The 21,330-nt window shown below is 48.0% G+C and overlaps 1 protein-coding gene across 3 annotated transcripts; it reads left to right on the top strand.

The window, feature by feature from the left end:
- Positions 1 to 2,646: 2,646 nt before the first annotated feature.
- On the top strand, positions 2,647 to 19,749 carry cin (Molybdenum cofactor synthesis protein cinnamon). 3 transcript variants are annotated; one of them, XM_074092255.1, is made up of 10 exons: positions 2,647 to 2,873; positions 3,537 to 4,308; positions 4,521 to 4,675; positions 4,908 to 5,049; positions 5,424 to 5,503; positions 8,272 to 8,378; positions 11,158 to 11,317; positions 11,722 to 11,833; positions 12,585 to 12,790; positions 18,685 to 19,749. In XM_074092255.1, exons 2-10 carry the CDS (start codon positions 3,555 to 3,557, stop codon positions 18,823 to 18,825), a joined length of 1,857 nt encoding a protein of 618 aa, XP_073948356.1. In that variant the 5' UTR covers positions 2,647 to 2,873; positions 3,537 to 3,554; the 3' UTR covers positions 18,826 to 19,749. The 3 variants fall into 3 exon arrangements, with proteins under 3 accessions (XP_073948356.1, XP_073948354.1, XP_073948355.1); XM_074092253.1 differs by lacking the exon at positions 18,685 to 19,749 and having other exon boundaries at positions 3,484 to 4,308; positions 12,585 to 12,926; XM_074092254.1 differs by lacking the exon at positions 18,685 to 19,749 and having other exon boundaries at positions 2,647 to 2,877; positions 12,585 to 12,926.
- The last annotated feature ends 1,581 nt before the right edge of the window (positions 19,750 to 21,330 follow it).

Genomic DNA, 21,330 nt, shown 5'->3' with positions numbered 1-21,330 from the left:
TAGATAGTACAATAATAATAAGAAAGTACAGTTATGATGAAATTGATGGTGCGGTAACGATTATCTCTTTTTACCTACATAATTTTATAACATTTCATAACACAAATGTAATGTTATGCAGTGTCCAACGCAGTCCTGGTGACTCACTTCATTTTGTTTTTATTTACCCCAACGCAAACGCTCGTTATGATTCGTTTCACAATAAAATGCAACGATAAGCTTCAATTACTTCAAACTGGTATAAAATTATTTTCATGGTTTCTTGTCGTTGGTGAATAATTTTTTTATATTTTGTTTTCACGCTTTTTTAGTGTAAATCAAAGTCAAAGACAAAATATCTTTTTTCAATTTAGGCTATAACAAGCACTTATGAATGTCAAAAAAAAATCTACCACCGGTTCGGAAAAACCTCTGTTGAGAAGAATCCGGCAAGAAACTCAACGAGGTATATTTTTTTAAACAGATTTACAATATTATTAAATGGTATGTATGTGGTATGTATACATCACAAGTATTTAACACAACTTTATTTTTAACACAAAAAAATAATCTAAGATACAATAATGTCAACTGCTCGTCACCTTTCACGAAAGATTGCTTTTCCGATGCAGAACGTTCATTATTGAGGAGTAGCTCCGGTGGTCAACTGTGGTCTTCATCATCAGTTCCACTTCACCAAATGATGATTTTTAAGATATACCTATACGAGTTACTACTAAATACCATATGTGTCGGTCGGATTACCATACATAGGTGTCCCTGCAATATTTGAAAAGTTATAAGTTCAGATCCTGATTTGGTGTTTATAAAAAAATTCAAATCGGTTCATAAATGACGGAGTTCTGAGGCAACAAACATAAAAAAATACAACCGAACCAATAACCTCTTCATTTTTTAAAGTCGGTTAATAAACCTAACACGCAATACAACTACTACTACTACTTTACTGTTTACGTTTACTGTAAAGTATTGTTCATCTTTAATATTACGTCACATCAAATATTTACACGTTTTGTTTAATTTGGGAATATCCCGATGACGAAATTGTAATACTTACCCCAATGTTTTGATCAATAACTCATTATTATTTGAATCTGTCAATAATTTCATTAAAATATTGCGCAATTTTCTGTATTATTTCACATGTTTTCAGGACACCTAGTAAATATTTGTACCGTTATCTTAGTACGTCATGTTGAAATGCCGTATAAGGTTATGCTTATGCGAATTCATCTATTTCTTACTTTCCAGCCTCTACAACAATGTGTACAATAGAAAGGAAACTAGTGCAAAGAAATATGTTTCTGGTGTTTCTGGTGAAAAAATCACAATGTAATCGAACATCGCATGTGCCTGTGTGCGTTTGGTTCTTCTTTAATAATTCTAACTTGTTATTTTCAGGAAGGAGAAGTACTAAACGACAAACGTCGCTTAACGGTCGGAGTTACCCGGGCCAAGCACAAACTCTTAGTAGTCGGAAACTCAACTGCGCATGAATTTCGAAAATCTCAGAGCTGTGAGCCAGGGTTTGGGCCCACGATTCTCTGCTTGAGAGGGCATAGGCCAAACCACTCGGCCACCACGGCTCTTTCTGCCTTCTGGTTCTTAGTGCTTTTAGTTATTTAATCATGTTTGGAGTTGAAATATACTTTTTTTATTATTTTTAAATTTTGATTGCTACCTGTTGGTTTATTAACTGTATCTACGTGAGCACATGTAAAACGATACCTTAAACTTCCTACCTACAGCCTTTTTACAAGCTTTTATATTTAACTCGGGTAAAATCTTGCAACCGAATTTCGACCCACTTCCAGTGGTCAAATTGACTTAAAATTTGATATACTGATGTAATGGTAATGATAATGGTACAAATATAATAATCTAGCAGTAACAACCTAGTCGTCCGGCGAGGATCGTCTCCGCAGGACGGAACTCCTCAGCGGTTAATTAATGGCATCGACTTGCTATTTGGTGCGGAAATGTAGTTGAGATGAGAATGTAAGTACAGTCAACAAAAAATGCAGTCAGCAAAAAAGAGATTCTATTAAAAATGTAATTTTAACGAAAAACTTATTCATCTGCATTACATTACTCTTTGCTCAAACAAGTGCCCATGACCTGACCTCGTAGATAAAGGAGCCTTAAGACATTGAAATATGCATGTCATTAATTTGATTTGGTTCTTAGGAAAGTATAAAAATAAAATTAAATGTATGTAATTAAATAAATAATACATAATAATATTAATCAGTACAAATTGTAATTTACCTTTTACTACAGAAGGTGCCTCTTAGTACAGGTATTTTATACATAAAAAGAGGTGCCAACCATTGTAAAACATTGTACTTTTTTCAACCTTAGTAAATAATTTTGAATTTTTGTTTTTTTTTTGAATTGACGACACCCTACCCTGCTGTTATCTCTATTACTAATGATATGACATAAGATTAAAGATGCCAACTATTTGGACAGTAACATCAAGAAATATGCTTTTTGTTTAATAATTACAAAAACTTGATGACCGGTGCACGCTAGGGAAGGGGTCCAAACACTGATATAATTACCTACTGCAAGCTTGAACGTTTATAAACTTAACTTGAACATGCTGACAAGAAATTTATAAATGACAGCTGTCAGTGTCACATCACATATGATATCTTGCTTGCCGGATTGTGTACTCAAGGTTACGCGGCAGTGTTTGATTTTAATCTAAATAATCCTTATCTTTATTTGTTTCGTGTTGTGATAATACTGTGATGTAATTGCATTAATCTTTACGCAGTAAAGTCATTCACAATCCGCAATAACGCATTAACTATTACGTATTTCAAGTACTTTAACTGTTATCATTAGATCGGCCATCGGTGCGTAACGTAAGTAACGATTCGTTGCAAATTGTGTTTGTATTGTATATTAATGATATAGATAACAATTAAGTGGCCTTGGACAACTTTCTTGTATCGTTCCTAAAGTTTTACTTCAAGATCGAAGGTGTACATTCGATATTTTTATTAATACTTGATCTATTAACATTCTATTAATTTAAGATTTGTTTGTGAATTTTGCAAGTAGCAACTACCCTTTCTTACACTTACACCAAGAAAATGAGATGGTTCTCTAGTTTCTTAAACTACTGAATAGTCCAAAGTTTTATTAAAATCTATCCCCAACTAGTTTGCAAACTACAATATCGTCGGGTGACTAGCAAAAGTCATTAAGTACCAAATACATACAACAAAGCTGGTATCTCAGTCTGAAATTATTAACTAGATACAACTTTTTGAAGAGCAGCGACAGAAATTTTAGTGAGTTTTGCTTGTTAGCCGGCGATATAATATAGTTTAATGTGTAGATAACATGCTAATAGCTATTAATAGTATTAAGAGACTGAATTTAAGTGACCTTCTTTTATAATCTACATTTAATTTCAACTTACGTATGATGATAAATATAATAAAGTACAATTTATGTTTTTTCTTGCAGTTTCTTCGATCACATTTATAAATAGGCTCAATTTTTTTTCTTTACAATTATAGATTACCAAAGTGATAAAAATGGTGAAAGCTGTTGCAGTTTTAACCATCAGTGACTCATGTTTCAAAGACAATTCGAAAGATACATCTGGGCCTACACTGGCCCGTTTTGCAAGAGAATTGTTTCCTAATGCCAACCTGCACAAAATCATCATACCAGATGAGCGAGAAATCATTGAGAAGGAGCTTAAATACTTCTGTGACGAGGCCAATGTCAATCTCATTCTATCAACGGGAGGCACTGGGTTCAGTTCCAGGGATGTGACTCCGGAAGCAACGAGAGCAGTTATCCATCGAGAAGCTCCAGCTATTACAGTAGCTCTGACAATGGCGAGCTTAGAAAAAACTCCAATGGCTATGCTGTCTAGAGCCGTAGCAGGAATAAGAGATAAAACCTTAATTATTAACTTCCCAGGCAGTAAGAAAGCGGTTATTGAATGTTTTGAAGTAGTCAAGCCTGTTTTAACTCATGCTCTAGCTCTGATAAACAATGAATTGAATGCAGTGAGAACTATGCATGACTCAATGATGTTCCAAACTTGCCAGCATCATGGTCCTAGCAATGTAGATATGACCAAAGTAGCGTTCAGGCCTAGAGAGTCCCCTTTCCCAATGTTGGAGATGGATGAAGCTTTTAGGACAGTTGATAAAGTGATGCAACAATGGGAGGAGTATTTGGAGATTATACCCATTACGGAGGCTCTGGGCAGGGTGGTTGCTGAATCTCTGTGTACTAAGGAACCTATGCCTCCGTTTCCTGCATCAGTAAAAGATGGTAAATGTTTTGAAATATTTTGTATTGTTTCAGTTCTAGTTTACACATGAATTTACTAAATATGATGGGCTTTTTATTTCAATTTCTTATTTGTAGCTAAAGGAACAAGTTCATAATGTAGTCCTAAAAATAAGTAAATTACGGGCGTAATTAGGGACCCAAAATGATGGTTTTCTATGAACCATTAATACCTACAATGTATTGTTGGCTAGGATATGCGTGCCTGAGCAGCGACGGCGCCGGCGTGCGGGCGGTGCGGGCCGCTCTGACGGCGGGGGAGGCGCCCACCGCGCCCCTCACGCCCGGCGCGTGCGCGCGCGTCAACACCGGCGCGGCGCTGCCCAGCGGCGCCGACTGCGTCGTGCAGGTGTGTGACACGTGACACCAGGCCCTATACTACGAAGTGCAAAATTCGAACTTCGTATCTTGCCGTCCCGCTCACGCTAATTTAAGTTTTATGTCTGTTAAAATCTTAAGTTTTACGCAACCATTCTTATTTGTGCTAATATGTTTTGTATGAGTACATTACCTTCTTGTTCACCCATGTTTAAATTTCAATAAATGGCAGTTAATTTGAAACATTTCATCTTTTTTTTCAGGTAGAAGACACAAAGTTGGTGTCTGCGTCAGAAGACGGTCAGACGGAGTTGGAAATTGAGATCTTAGTGGCACCGCAGCCTGGTCAGGACGTGAGACCAATAGGCTTCGACATCCCGATGGGGGCTGAACTCGTGAAAAAAGGTATTTCTACGAGTATGTTAATGATAGCCATATATTGGCGTATCTTTTTGTTTGCTCATATTCTTGATGCAGATCAGACTCATGCTTTTAATGGGAAAGTAGAGCTGGATAACTAAAATAACATTTCATTTCGTATGATATTTTTATTTAGCAGCTAGTACAATGGTCGACAGTTGCAAACATGATGCATTGATGACAGTAAGAGGTCCCGAGGCCGTAGGTATTGGCTAACGATTCTGACGCTCGCGATCGCAATCGAATAACAGTTTTTGTATGCGATATCTGTCATTTGATAAGCGATCGCTAGCGTCAGAAACGTTAGTCAATACGGCCTCTGTTCTGTAGAATTTAATGATGTTTAATTTGTTTGATAGGTTCTGTCCTCGACGCGGGCCACATTGGTATATTAGCTGGCGCTGGGTACCAGAATATTACCGTCAAAGGATATCCTAAGGTAACTTCATTAGACCTAAACATAACTTGAATCGAAGTGATCTGACAGAGAACCAAAGTTATCGACATAGCCCACCGCATTAGCACGCTGAAGTGGCAATGGGCCGGCCATATAACCCGAAGAACCGATAACCGTTGGGGTAGACGAGTTCTTGAGTGGAGACCACGGATCGGCAAACGTAGCGTAGGACGTTCTCAAACTCGGTGGAGCGATGATCTTCGCAGGGCGGCTGGCAAGAGCTGGATGAGAGTGGCCGAAGATCGTTCTTATGGGAGAGGCCCTTATGACCAGCAGTGGACGAACATAGGCTGATGATGTTGATGATGATGATAAGTTGAATAAAATAATTAAGCATAACATCGCACTCTTTATTAGGAATATTTTGACGCACAACATCATATCGTGCTTGCCTTGGCTTATCATCATTTTAAATTTAGCCACTGCGCCTGGTCAGCAAATGTTAACTTAAACTACATTTCAATAGAATTTGTCATTTTTCTAGACATTTAAGACACCCAAACGTGGGCACAGTTGATTATGGTATGCCCCTGTTAGTAGGGAGACGTGAAGATCGACCTTCACCCACCTGATAACCGGATGAGACATATTTTTTTATGAAATATTATTTATTTATAAACATAAACACGCCTATGATAGCTTGCCTATTGAAAATTTTTCATGGCTATTTTTAATTAAATTAATTTTAGTCCGGTTTTTTTTGGATTACCTTTCACTCTTCACTCTTTCTTCACTCTTTTGATAACTGGATTTGTTTTATTCCAACTGATCGTTTTTAATGCAGAGAATATGCCTTGGTAGGCTTACCTACTTATTTTTGTTCATGGCTACCTGGCAAGCGGGTATGAACAGATGAGTCAATATCGGTAACTACACCGATCTGATAACCAGTCAAAATTGGTATCATGAGAAAGATAATTTAATTACAAAATCAATCATATAGGCTTGCCTGCAAAAAACCGCTCATGACATATTATTGCCTGGCTTCAAAGTTTTAGAATTGGAGCAGTTAATATGCGCAGTTTAATATGAGAGTTGCGGGCAACCGGTGGATGCAAGTGGCGAGTTGTCGTTCATTGTGGTGTTCTAAGGGAAAGGCCATGTTTATCAGTGGACGTCTTCCGGCTGATGATGATAATAATGATGATGAACATGCGCGAAAGAGAAAGTGGAGCGTCCGAGGTCCGCGTGATAGAACAGGACACAACATAGCAGCAGCGCGCGACATGTCCGTAGAATGTAATCGAGTGCGCGCGCATGCTCTTTTACATGCGCCTGACAGAGACAGCGTTATAAAACATACTGATAATAAACTTAATTTCGATTATAATTATTATTATTTTACGTGTACACGAAATCAAGTAGAAAATAACTTAATTTGATCACTATGCTGGTGGTGGTAATAATGCTAACACAACCTGACACAAACGGGACGGGAAAAATATGTCGGTAATTATATGGCTTCCGATTGTCATGCCGGTATTTGGGCATTCAAATTCAAATCATTTATTCAGTAAGTAGGCCGCAATGGGCTCTTTTACGCGTCATTTTTAGGGTTCCGTGAACTAGGAACCCTTATAGTTTCACTATCTCTGTCCGTTTGTCTGTCTGTCCGTCCGCGGCTAAGCTCAGAGATCGTTAGTACTAGAAAGCTGTAATTTGGCATGAATATACATATCAGTCACGGAGACCAGATAGCCATGAACATTTTTCGATATCATAGGCGTGTTTGTAAATAAATACTATTTAATAAAAAATATTACTCAACCGGTTATCAGATGGGTGAAGGTAAATCTTCAGCGGCCCTTAGACCATGTTGATGTTATTATAATCTAAAAGGAATCAAAAAAGAATAATACCTAGTCACATCACCAAGACCTAGGCAACCCGGTGTGCATATTGGTAGGCTGGAAATGTCTACATGATTGTCAGTTTCTATTGAAAAACTGTTCCACCTTTAAAACACACGCAGGCACATGGGCCAGAAAAGAGGAAGAAAAAGCAGAAACATTTGCGATGCATCTGAGCCAGATTATCACACCGAACGCATCAACATCGCCAAACCATAACAAGTGACCAACAGCTGTCATTACCTCCAAAACTGGTAACGCCGAACGAGGTATACGATATTAAATAAGGGTTCCTAGTTGACCACGGAACTCTAAAAATTGGGTAAGAAAAAGGCACCCGGTTTTGACCTTATTAAGTACTGGGGTAATATTGAAACACCTTAAAAAAAAACTATCGTATTCCTGTGCATGCTCCTGTGTTGAAACAAAGCCATCCTGAAAATCCATTACTACTCTGCATTGTGGAAGGTCTCACAAATTTGTATGTTACCTAAGCCTGGGAAACCACCTACAGAGCTTACCTCACACAGACCGATAAGTCTTCTTCCAACTATATCCAAGGTGTTTGAAATGATCTTTCTAAGACGACTAAAGACGACAATATTAGAAATGGAAAACATTCCAAATCATTAATTTGGCTTCAGAGAACAACACAGTACTGAACATACTGAACTACCTACTATAAAAAAAGAAGTAAACAAATACTGTGAAAATACAAAGAACAACTCCAAAACCACTCAATCTAAGCCCATATGCCTAAAATGGTGATGGTGTTCAGTGGAACACTACCCAACTTAATTACCCTAACTATTTAGAATCCAACCATCTGATTATTTCTAGAACAGCTGATTGCAGATTTGAAACAGTGAAAAAATTTTTTAAAAAGAATTTACGTCACAGGTGGCGTTACTGTCAACTGGCAACGAGCTTCAGGAGCCGTCTGAGGTAAAACTACGGCCCGCTCACATCAGGGACTCCAACAGAACCATGCTCAGTGTTCTTCTCAGGTCAGTCATTTTTATCTGCGCCATGAATATATATTTTTTCTCATCCATATCCGTATCCGTAGCGTGGTCGATAGGTATTTTAAAAACATTATTTGTTAAGGTGGCTCGATTTCCATACTAATTTATTGACACAATCATGAGCGCTTGAAAGTAATTTAAAAAAACATCTTTTACGTTTATTTTGTTCTTTATTTAGGCATTTTTTATTTACTAAAGGAATTTTGATTAATAGCTTAATCTAGATGATTAATTTATTTAAATGACAATAAGAAGTATCGTACCCCGGCTCTACAGCGGAAACCATTGCCAGAAGAAAAATCACATAATTAATTTTGAAAACTTTTTTTAAATGCTTTTGCTATTAAAACAGTAGACTGAACAAGAACAAATGATTACAATTCTTTGGATTTCCGACAGAAATTAGGAATAAATCACATAACATGAACGTATTAACAAATAAGTACGGAAAATTGATTCACGGATTATAATGTAGTGCGATAAAGGCTGCATGGCTTGTGATTTTTGTGATTTAAAAACATCGTCAATGTCAAACGTCAAGTCATATTTTTGTTCGTTTGTTTTCACTAATAACATTATATAAAAATCGTCTTGTCTTAAATTATAAATTATGCGATAAGTTGATGATTTAAATCGTAGAATCGATATACCGACTTGTAACTTCGAAATGCTCCCAGGAATCTGTCTCGCAACACTTGATTGTATTTATTTACAAAAAGAAAATTATTTTGGTTTACATAACAAGCAACCTGATTCCCTGGTTCAGTTCTTCAGAAGCCAGCCGTTGTCCATGACATAATTAGAACCAGTAACACTCTTTGCCTTATCACTGGCAAGGAACAAGATCAGGTCTGCAAGGTCTTCGCTCTTCGCAATAAATCCAAGGGCCGTGCTGTCAACTATCGCCTTTTTCACTTTGTCTGAAGCCTCGAGGCTATTGTTGACACGAAACTGGTTGTCCACTGGACCAGGATTGATAGTGTTCACTCTGACTCCTGCAGACGCAAGTTCCAGAGCTGCACACCGCGTGAAATGATCCATGGCGGCTTTGGAGACGTAATACGGCAACAGTTGTGGAGCTTTGCATACAGCTAATGCTGCCCCGCTAGATATGTTGAGTAGACAATAGGCGGTCTTATCGCTAAAAAGCGACACACTTGAGCGAGATACTTGGATATCCTAGCCTCTTTCAACGCTGCCTGCCTATTGGTGGATTTTTCCTCGCACATCAGCCTTATTTTGACACGACTTTTAAATTCTTGTGCTTAATTTCGCAAATACTTTAGTTATGGCAGTTATCGGTTTGACTGTACTGTAGGATCTATCTAGTAAACGGTAGCGTCCGCTAAGTAGACATGTAAATGTTATCACGCAGAGTTGAGAACTTACTTTTAAATACGATAGATCGATAGATATTATCATACTGTCTTTGCACGTCTTATCTTTTATTTGAAAGTACCTACTGAAACTCAAACTCAAACTCAACATTTATTGACAACAAAAACACACTACATCACAACAAAAACACAGTAAAAACATAAATATATAGGAGAAGAGAGAAAAATTAGAGACATTGTGCTGTAGTGTGTTGCCAAAAGGACTCACTACTGCTCAGTGTGTACTTGTTATTTTTGTTATACCGAGGGTGAAACAAATTTCAATGTAATATTGAGCTATTATTTACTACCCGAATGGGTACTTAAGCACGTCTATTTGCAACCTCGAAATTGATTCGAATTTCAATCATAAGTCGTTTTGGTTCTAGGTATGGCCACTTTTTGTGTGGAATTTGTTCTGAGTTACGCTTCCTGACTTATTATTTATTCATAGCCTTCACACACTACTTTTGTTTGGAAGTATATATAGCTGTTATACCGTGTCTACTTCTCTTGGGTATATCAAAATATTTTTTTGGTCTGCTTCGTTTAATACTTTTTAATGTACTTTTCGAAATCCTTGATGCTTCAATAACTCGGTATTGGACCTCATTAAAATATTTACAATCAACACATTTCTTGAAAATTTCAGCTTCTTTTAAACAATCATCTTTTTATAAACAATTTCCCGTTATTGGCTATTTATAGAAATACCCTGCTTAAGTTGACACCCCATGGAAATCAATTTACGAAAAATAAAATAAATAAATGAGTGGTGCTTTTAACTACTCTATATAAATCAATGAAAACACAACGAGTGTTGCTACTAAGTCAAAAAGACAATTGTCATTTTCTAAAACACGAATCCTTCCGATTTCCCCCGAAACCTGAAGGTTTTTATAAGAGCTCACGGATTTTACATGCTGCAATAACCTTTTCGTTTTCAAAATACTTGTCGACGTCCTCTATATATATGCATCTGTCTTTCATCCATAGGTATCGTTATTGAAATGTACCTATAAAATGACTTTGTCTTGAAATTTTACGGTGATTTAGAAATGAACCGCTTGTTTCTGCATGTTACCGTCTTTATTGTTAAGCCGCATCATTTGTAGGTGTACACATAATATATGTATCCACTATGTACCTAACTCTTTGGTTTGTGACGCTGATCAAACATATGTTATCCATGAAAAGAATATCACACGCACCCTGACCCGTTCTTCCGTCTGCGTCCCCATAACTTTCCTCACCCTATGGCGTGCATTGAGTTTTTGAGTAGGTTGCGGCAGGGTGGCGCGCTGCGGGGCAAACACCAACTGCCTACCCTGGAATTGACTGCATGCCAATGAGCCCACGATTGCTAAGCTGTGGTTCTCATGCAGGGAGCACGGCTACTCGAGCATAGACTGCGGCATCGCGCGCGACGAGCCGGCGGCGCTGGGCGCGGCGCTCGCGGCAGCCATGACGCGGGCCGACGTAGTCGTCTGCTCCGGCGGCGTGTCCATGGGCGAGCGGGACTTGCTCAAGCCGGTGCTGCTCAAGGTACCATGACCAGTGAATCCAGGGTGTATTTACCCTATAAAGCCAAGGGGACCATGGCCCGGGGCGGCACGCTGCGAGGGGCGGCGAAGGTTTTTTTTCTGAAATGAAATACTTTTTCGTCGTTTAATGGGGCTAAAGTTAATACGCCTCTGAGCGAATCCAGGCACAAACAATTTAAATCAAACGTTCTGGTAACCTTAGGAGCCTCCGCATAGTACAAGCTTTTAACTGACCAATGGTTTAGTCGGTTTTTTAATTGACTTCAAAAAAAAAGGAGGCTATTCGGTTGAATTAGGTCAAACCAAGTGGCATTTCCAGACGCGCGTAGCTTGAGTAGTTCGGCCTTGGTACAGAAATTGTCCGACCAAGCCCCAAGTATAATCATGTTTTGTCGTATTCTGCAGGACTTCGGCGCAACGCTGCACTTCGGGCGCGTGCGCATGAAGCCGGGCAAGCCCAGCACGTTCGCCACCTGCCAACTCAACGGACGCACCAAGTACATCTTCGCGCTACCTGGTAAGCGTTCTTACATTACAAATATTTGCGGCGAACTAAATAACAGTTGTAGTAGGGAGAAAATCGCAGCTTGACTTCGAAACGTGTGTCTTTTGAATCATCTACATACAATGAATGACAACAAAAAATATTTTCGCTTTTATTTTGTCAGCTGAAAGCAGTATACCTACTGTTACTTACTCGTAGGCCTCCCCAAAATAACGCTACAATGAGGGCTATCGTTTTTTGTCTCACTAGATGGCGCACTGTTGCGTGAGGTTTTTAAGTATGGCTTTCAAAGTCTGTTATTATGGGCGTGAAAACAAAGTTTAAATCATATTTAATACAACTTAAAACCGTACCATAAAAATAATATCGAGCATGCCACAGTGTTGCATAGTCCCCGTTTTGTTCGGAAAAAAGGGAGGACAAAGGTTTCCGAAAGACAAAACTGTCTCAAAACACAGACATTCATTGGCCCGGAACGCATATTTGCCATAATTAATTTCAGATATTGCAAAATATTCACAAAATTATTCTAATTATAAATAAACCCGCTTAGCTCACCCAAAAACTATGAGATTTGACATTTCGGAGACCTCACGCTACACTAGCGCCTCTAGTGGTGAATTCATACGCGATAGCCCTCATTACAGGTTCTACGCTACGCGCACCCATCGGACCTCCGAGGCATGTCTCACTTTGAGGCGGGCCTAGCACATTGCGTCTTAATTTAATTGCCTTTTTAATTAAGTAAAAAATATGTGTTCAGGCAACCCAGTGTCAGCGTACGTGTGCTGTCTACTGTTCGTGATCCGTGCGCTGAAAGTATGCAGCGGGCGCGCGGCGGAGTGGCCGCGTCTGCGCGTGCGGCTCGCGCACGCCGTGCGCCTCGACCCGCGTCCCGAGTACGGGCGCGCCACGCTCGGGCTGCCCGCCGGCGGCGACCTGCCCACCGCCGCGCTCATAGGCAGCCAGGTGTGTGGTGTGTGTAGTGTGCCCCGACCCGCGCCCCCAGTACGGGCGCGCCACGCTCGGGCTGCCCGCCGGCGGCGACCTGCCCACCGCCGCGCTCATAGGCAGCCAGGTGTGTGGTGTGTGTAGTGTGCCCCGACCCGCGCCCCCAGTACGGGCGCGCCACGCTCGGGCTGCCCGCCGGCGGCGACCTGCCCACCGCCGCGCTCATAGGCAGCCAGGTGTGTGGTGTGTGTAGTGTGCCCCGACCCGCGCCCCCAGTACGGGCGCGCCACGCTCGGGCTGCCCGCCGGCGGCGACCTGCCCACCGCCGCGCTCATAGGCAGCCAGGTGAGTGGTGTGTGTAGTGTGCCCCGACCCGCGCCCCCAGTACGGGCGCGCCACGCTCGGGCTGCCCGCCGGCGGCGACCTGCCCACCGCCGCGCTCATAGGCAGCCAGGTGAGTGGTGTGTGTAGTGTGCCCCGACCCGCGCCCCGAGTACGGGCGCGCCACGCTCGGGCTGCCCGCCGGCGGCGACCTGCCCACCGCCGCGCTCATAGGCAGCCAGGTGTGTGGTGTGTGTAGTGTGCCCCGACCCGCGCCCCCAGTACGGGCGCGCCACGCTCGGGCTGCCCGCCGGCGGCGACCTGCCCACCGCCGCGCTCATAGGCAGCCAGGTGTGTGGTGTGTGTAGTGTGCCCCGACCCGCGCCCCCAGTACGGGCGCGCCACGCTCGGGCTGCCCGCCGGCGGCGACCTGCCCACCGCCGCGCTCATAGGCAGCCAGGTGTGTGGTGTGTGTAGTGTGCCCCGACCCGCGCCCCGAGTACGGGCGCGCCACGCTCGGGCTGCCCGCCGGCGGCGACCTGCCCACCGCCGCGCTCATAGGCAGCCAGGTGTGTGGTGTGTGTAGTGTGCCCCGACCCGCGCCCCCAGTACGGGCGCGCCACGCTCGGGCTGCCCGCCGGCGGCGACCTGCCCACCGCCGCGCTCATAGGCAGCCAGGTGAGTTGTGTGTGTAGTGTGCCCCGATCCGCGCCCCCAGTACGGGCGCGCCACGCTCGGGCTGCCCGCCGGCGGCGACCTGCCCACCGCCGCGCTCATAGGCAGCCAGGTGTGTGGTGTGTGTAGTGTGCCCCGACCCGCGCCCCCAGTACGGGCGCGCCACGCTCGGGCTGCCCGCCGGCGGCGACCTGCCCACCGCCGCGCTCATAGGCAGCCAGGTGAGTGGTGTGTGTAGTGTGCCCCGACCCGCGCCCCCAGTACGGGCGCGCCACGCTCGGGCTGCCCGCCGGCGGCGACCTGCCCACCGCCGCGCTCATAGGCAGCCAGGTGTGTGGTGTGTGTAGTGTGCCCCGACCCGCGCCCCCAGTACGGGCGCGCCACGCTCGGGCTGCCCGCCGGCGGCGACCTGCCCACCGCCGCGCTCATAGGCAGCCAGGTGTGTGGTGTGTGTAGTGTGCCCCGACCCGCGCCCCCAGTACGGGCGCGCCACGCTCGGGCTGCCCGCCGGCGGCGACCTGCCCACCGCCGCGCTCATAGGCAGCCAGGTGTGTGGTGTGTGTAGTGTGCCCCGACCCGCGCCCCAGTACGGGCGCGCCACGCTCGGGCTGCCCGCCGGCGGCGACCTGCCCACCGCCGCGCTCATAGGCAGCCAGGTGTGTGGTGTGTGTAGTGTGCCCCGACCCGCGCCCCAGTACGGGCGCGCCACGCTCGGGCTGCCCGCCGGCGGCGACCTGCCCACCGCCGCGCTCATAGGCAGCCAGGTGTGTGGTGTGTGTAGTGTGCCCCGACCCGCGCCCCCAGTACGGGCGCGCCACGCTCGGGCTGCCCGCCGGCGGCGACCTGCCCACCGCCGCGCTCATAGGCAGCCAGGTGTGTGGTGTGTGTAGTGTGCCCCGACCCGCGCCCCCAGTACGGGCGCGCCACGCTCGGGCTGCCCGCCGGCGGCGACCTGCCCACCGCCGCGCTCATAGGCAGCCAGGTGTGTGGTGTGTGTAGTGTGCCCCGACCCGCGCCCCCAGTACGGGCGCGCCACGCTCGGGCTGCCCGCCGGCGGCGACCTGCCCACCGCCGCGCTCATAGGCAGCCAGGTGTGTGGTGTGTGTAGTGTGCCCCGACCCGCGCCCCCAGTACGGGCGCGCCACGCTCGGGCTGCCCGCCGGCGGCGACCTGCCCACCGCCGCGCTCATAGGCAGCCAGGTGTGTGGTGTGTGTAGTGTGCCCCGACCCGCGCCCCCAGTACGGGCGCGCCACGCTCGGGCTGCCCGCCGGCGGCGACCTGCCCACCGCCGCGCTCATAGGCAGCCAGGTGTGTGGTGTGTGTAGTGTGCCCCGACCCGCGCCCCCAGTACGGGCGCGCCACGCTCGGGCTGCCCGCCGGCGGCGACCTGCCCACCGCCGCGCTCATAGGCAGCCAGGTGTGTGGTGTGTGTAGTGTGCCCCGACCCGCGCCCCCAGTACGGGCGCGCCACGCTCGGGCTGCCCGCCGGCGGCGACCTGCCCACCGCCGCGCTCATAGGCAGCCAGGTGAGTGGTGTGTGTAGTGTGCCCCGACCCGCGCCCCCAGTACGGGCGCGCCACGCTCGGGCTGCCCGCCGGCGGCGACCTGCCCACCGCCGCGCTCATAGGCAGCCAGGTGTGTGGTGTGTGTAGTGTGCCCCGACCCGCGCCCCCAGTACGGGCGCGCCACGCTCGGGCTGCCCGCCGGCGGCGACCTGCCCACCGCCGCGCTCATAGGCAGCCAGGTGTGTGGTGTGTGTAGTGTGCCCCGACCCGCGCCCCCAGTACGGGCGCGCCACGCTCGGGCTGCCCGCCGGCGGCGACCTGCCCACCGCCGCGCTCATAGGCAGCCAGGTGTGTGGTGTGTGTAGTGTGCCCCGACCCGCGCCCCCAGTACGGGCGCGCCACGCTCGGGCTGCCCGCCGGCGGCGACCTGCCCACCGCCGCGCTCATAGGCAGCCAGGTGTGTGGTGTGTGTAGTGTGCCCCGACCCGCGCCCCAGTACGGGCGCGCCACGCTCGGGCTGCCCGCCGGCGGCGACCTGCCCACCGCCGCGCTCATAGGCAGCCAGGTGTGTGGTGTGTGTAGTGTGCCCCGACCCGCGCCCCCAGTACGGGCGCGCCACGCTCGGGCTGCCCGCCGGCGGCGACCTGCCCACCGCCGCGCTCATAGGCAGCCAGGTGTGTGGTGTGTGTAGTGTGCCCCGACCCGCGCCCCCAGTACGGGCGCGCCACGCTCGGGCTGCCCGCCGGCGGCGACCTGCCCACCGCCGCGCTCATAGGCAGCCAGGTGTGTGGTGTGTGTAGTGTGCCCCGACCCGCGCCCCCAGTACGGGCGCGCCACGCTCGGGCTGCCCGCCGGCGGCGACCTGCCCACCGCCGCGCTCATAGGCAGCCAGGTGTGTGGTGTGTGTAGTGTGCCCCGACCCGCGCCCCCAGTACGGGCGCGCCACGCTCGGGCTGCCCGCCGGCGGCGACCTGCCCACCGCCGCGCTCATAGGCAGCCAGGTGTGTGGTGTGTGTAGTGTGCCCCGACCCGCGCCCCCAGTACGGGCGCGCCACGCTCGGGCTGCCCGCCGGCGGCGACCTGCCCACCGCCGCGCTCATAGGCAGCCAGGTGTGTGGTGTGTGTAGTGTGCCCCGACCCGCGCCCCCAGTACGGGCGCGCCACGCTCGGGCTGCCCGCCGGCGGCGACCTGCCCACCGCCGCGCTCATAGGCAGCCAGGTGTGTGGTGTGTGTAGTGTGCCCCGACCCGCGCCCCCAGTACGGGCGCGCCACGCTCGGGCTGCCCGCCGGCGGCGACCTGCCCACCGCCGCGCTCATAGGCAGCCAGGTGTGTGGTGTGTGTAGTGTGCCCCGACCCGCGCCCCCAGTACGGGCGCGCCACGCTCGGGCTGCCCGCCGGCGGCGACCTGCCCACCGCCGCGCTCATAGGCAGCCAGGTGTGTGGTGTGTGTAGTGTGCCCCGACCCGCGCCCCAGTACGGGCGCGCCACGCTCGGGCTGCCCGCCGGCGGCGACCTGCCCACCGCCGCGCTCATAGGCAGCCAGGTGTGTGGTGTGTGTAGTGTGCCCCGACCCGCGCCCCCAGTACGGGCGCGCCACGCTCGGGCTGCCCGCCGGCGGCGACCTGCCCACCGCCGCGCTCATAGGCAGCCAGGTGTGTGGTGTGTGTAGTGTGCCCCGACCCGCGCCCCCAGTACGGGCGCGCCACGCTCGGGCTGCCCGCCGGCGGCGACCTGCCCACCGCCGCGCTCATAGGCAGCCAGGTGTGTGGTGTGTGTAGTGTGCCCCGACCCGCGCCCCAGTACGGGCGCGCCACGCTCGGGCTGCCCGCCGGCGGCGACCTGCCCACCGCCGCGCTCATAGGCAGCCAGGTGTGTGGTGTGTGTAGTGTGCCCCGACCCGCGCCCCCAGTACGGGCGCGCCACGCTCGGGCTGCCCGCCGGCGGCGACCTGCCCACCGCCGCGCTCATAGGCAGCCAGGTGTGTGGTGTGTGTAGTGTGCCCCGACCCGCGCCCCCAGTACGGGCGCGCCACGCTCGGGCTGCCCGCCGGCGGCGACCTGCCCACCGCCGCGCTCATAGGCAGCCAGGTGTGTGGTGTGTGTAGTGTGCCCCGACCCGCGCCCCCAGTACGGGCGCGCCACGCTCGGGCTGCCCGCCGGCGGCGACCTGCCCACCGCCGCGCTCATAGGCAGCCAGGTGAGTGGTGTGTGTAGTGTGCCCCGATCCGCGCCCCCAGTACGGGCGCGCCACGCTCGGGCTGCCCGCCGGCGGCGACCTGCCCACCGCCGCGCTCATAGGCAGCCAGGTGTGTGGTGTGTGTAGTGTGCCCCGACCCGCGCCCCCAGTACGGGCGCGCCACGCTCGGGCTGCCCGCCGGCGGCGACCTGCCCACCGCCGCGCTCATAGGCAGCCAGGTGTGTGGTGTGTGTAGTGTGCCCCGACCCGCGCCCCAGTACGGGCGCGCCACGCTCGGGCTGCCCGCCGGCGGCGACCTGCCCACCGCCGCGCTCATAGGCAGCCAGGTGTGTGGTGTGTGTAGTGTGCCCCGACCCGCGCCCCCAGTACGGGCGCGCCACGCTCGGGCTGCCCGCCGGCGGCGACCTGCCCACCGCCGCGCTCATAGGCAGCCAGGTGTGTGGTGTGTGTAGTGTGCCCCGACCCGCGCCCCAGTACGGGCGCGCCACGCTCGGGCTGCCCGCCGGCGGCGACCTGCCCACCGCCGCGCTCATAGGCAGCCAGGTGTGTGCAGTGTGCCCCTTAACCTCTTCACCGCTACTAAACAAACGAAGTGACGTGCTCTGTACGCCACAGAAAAAACAGCAACAATCAACTTGATTTTTAATTCCATTCCAGAAGGAATTATTTCGAGTTGAATGTTGGTCATGTATAGATGACCGTGGCGTGTGAGGTATTTCATTGGCTGTCACGACTAGATGACTGGGGCAGTGAAGAGGTTAATTAATATTTTGAAAACCGCAGGTCGTAAGTTTTGCTCTGAGAGAAACAATAGGAGCTGTGCGCATTGCTACTCTAAGAGACGCTCATAATGTATGCTTCATTGAGCTGTAGATTGCCCCATATCTTTGAAAGTCCAAACAGAAATGTTGAACTACCTGTGTTTGTATTAACGCGTGGTCTTTAGTGGGAGATAAATACTGAAGAGAGTGAGCTTTTCAATTATACACGCCATAGATTACAGTTCACACAAAAGTTTATCAGATTATACCTTCTTAATAACAGAAGCTAACCAGGCGAGAGTCGATGCAAAATGTCCAAGGACCAACTGCCACTTCCGTCCCGGCTCTCGCTCTAATCGGCCAAAACGCTGACATGCATTTCTAGCAGGGGTGTCGCTACAAACGCGTCCTCTAAATTCCTATTATTAACGAGTTGTATGTGCCCTAACAGTGCAGCAGCCGTCTGCTGAGCGCGTGCGGCGCGTGCGCGCTGCTGGAGCTGCCGGGTGCTTCCGACGCGGTGACTCAGCTCGCGGCCGGCACTGTGCTCTCCGCGCTCGTCATCGCGCGTATTGAACTGCCGGCGCCGTAATGCTGCTAAGCTAGCTACGAGGAAAGGGGGAGGGATGCTAAGAGATTAACGGTCCATTGCCGACAAAACGTGAATCTAAGGGTTTTTAGGGTTCTGTAGGTAACTCAAAAGGAAAACTCGAAACCCTTATAAGATGACTTCGTTATCTGTGCGACTGTCTTTTTGATATTGGTGCTATGGTCTCTTGGAACTGTAAAAAAATAAAGCTTTTAAGTGCAGGCGATTAAAACATATTTTTTGTCTCGAGTCTTTGAAGTCGACAGTAAATTTTGCCCGTCTGTGTAAAAATCTCCCCGACATCTTTCGCCAAGGTGGCCGATTGACGTCTTTTTCGCTCTTATTGCGTGGACCTAAACTTTATTTCATCGACGCAGATTTCGCAGGCAAGATATTTATTTTAACCCAATCTTCCGTCTGGCCCCGCCTTTCCCGGATTATTCTTTAACAATCATTCATCAGTGACGCAGACTTGGGTCGGCGGCATTCTATTTTTATTTACTTAGCTTTCATTTTGAAAAGTGATGCTCACTCGGGATGGAGGTCCCTGCAGTCGCAATCTCAATAAACGCTAAGCGTGATGCTGTAGTCAAATAATGTCTTTCTTTGCTAACTAAAATTACTTTATGAAAAAATTAGAAATATTTGTAAAGTTTGAAACGCATTTGTTACTATTTTTTGCTTCACCTGAAATTTGATAGGTACCAACTAATGTTGTTAAACAATATTGTTGTTAAATATATACATATGGCATGAATCGAATTATAAAACCGTTTCACGGATTTTTTATATTATTCGTACTGCAGTAGATAAGTAAGTTGATTGTTGTAGTTTAGAAACGTTTTAAGAAGTTTTTATTAATATGATATTAAGTTTTGTAGTTGAATCTGTTGAAAACAAATCTCAATAAATAATAAATATTAAAATGCCAATTCATTTGTTTTACCCACTCATACGTACCCTAACCCAAACTTATGGGACTAAGATCTCAGTGCAGCCAGACCTTTAGAACATTTTCAGATTATCCGATCCGATATCGGTATCGGATGCCGATACGATATCGGAGCAAGTAAAATGTATGAAATATGATCCGATATCGGATCGGATAATCTGAAAGACAGGTACATTTATTTCGTACATTTTACTTGCCCCGATATCGGTATCGGAGGATCGTATAATCTGAAAACGCTCTTATTATAGTATAAAGGCTGAAAGTTTTTTTTTATGCAGGGTGGAAAGATCGAATGCCACATGGATGGACACCTTTTAATTTTGTTTTCACCCGTCACGGGAAATGCACCGCAAATATTAGAAATAGCAAATTTTACGTAATGGAGACTTACTTTCATTTTAGAAAATAATAAATTCGTGGATTCTGAAAAATCGTCTGTCTTAACCGGGACTGGAACTGATCAAATGCGACAAAAAATAACATGCCGTATTTAATGATGAAGATCGAAAGGGTATTTCATAGTGATAGTTTACAACACACACAACGATGGGATGGGCCCAGCCACTACCTATTGGGTTCCGTGGAACGGCCATCAAAGGCTGCCGCGTGGTCTGGCTCTATTAGGAAATGATGCATATTAATAAGTCAAAAAGTACAAACAATATTAATTTATTTCATTAAAACTCCATAACTAAGTTTAACTCATACTGTTCGACACTCATTCATCAGATCAGGATGCACTCAATCCCACATCCTCCTCGCTCCTTTGCCATGTGATGTTTACAAAAAAAAAAACAGTTTTTACTAACGGCCTTGACAAGTTATAGACACCAAAGAGTTCAATATTTTTTCAAGTCTGTTTAGCAGCCCGCAAAATACAGCTATGACTTGTTTAATGTTATGTGACCGTTTTGCTTGGCGTAAAAGTACACACAAGCATGAAGCATTATAAAATTTCAATGAAACATTCTTGTGGAGTTCACCATATAATACTAGTAGATTTAATCTATGTATGTGATTCCGATTACGCAATTGATTGTTTGTACAAATGTTCTCATTTATTGTAGTAGTTTAATAAATGGACAGCAAGTACAGTATACTTACTGTGCTTACCAGTAAGTACAAATCTAACTTATAGAGTTGTAAGGACATAAATATAGGGGTTTGATTTAGAATAGTCAAATCTTCACTGTTATCAAATTAGTTATAAACATTGAATGTCACAGGCAGCGAGTTCAAGTTTCAAAGACTGAATATATACCTAGAGATTTGTACTAGAGAACCATAAATTATACATTATCATTTACAGATCCTATGATTTTTACTCTACATCATATTTTAATATGGTTGACTTGACACACTGAGTGACAAGCTTGGGCGCCGGGATGGGGAGCACTTGCACCCTCCTGGCGTAAAAGAAAATAAATAAAACAACACTAAGAAACAGAATGAAAGCTATAAATGCGCCTCCCTATATACAGCTGCAATGTACCCTGAAAATAACCCTGCCGGCGCCCATGGTGACAAGATAAGTTATTGCAAATCTGTGCGGATCG

The sequence above is a fragment of the Choristoneura fumiferana genome, chromosome 9 (genome assembly GCF_025370935.1).
Source record: "Choristoneura fumiferana chromosome 9, NRCan_CFum_1, whole genome shotgun sequence".
Taxonomy (NCBI): domain Eukaryota; kingdom Metazoa; phylum Arthropoda; class Insecta; order Lepidoptera; family Tortricidae; genus Choristoneura; species Choristoneura fumiferana.
This window is presented reverse-complemented; position numbering and strand designations above follow the sequence as displayed.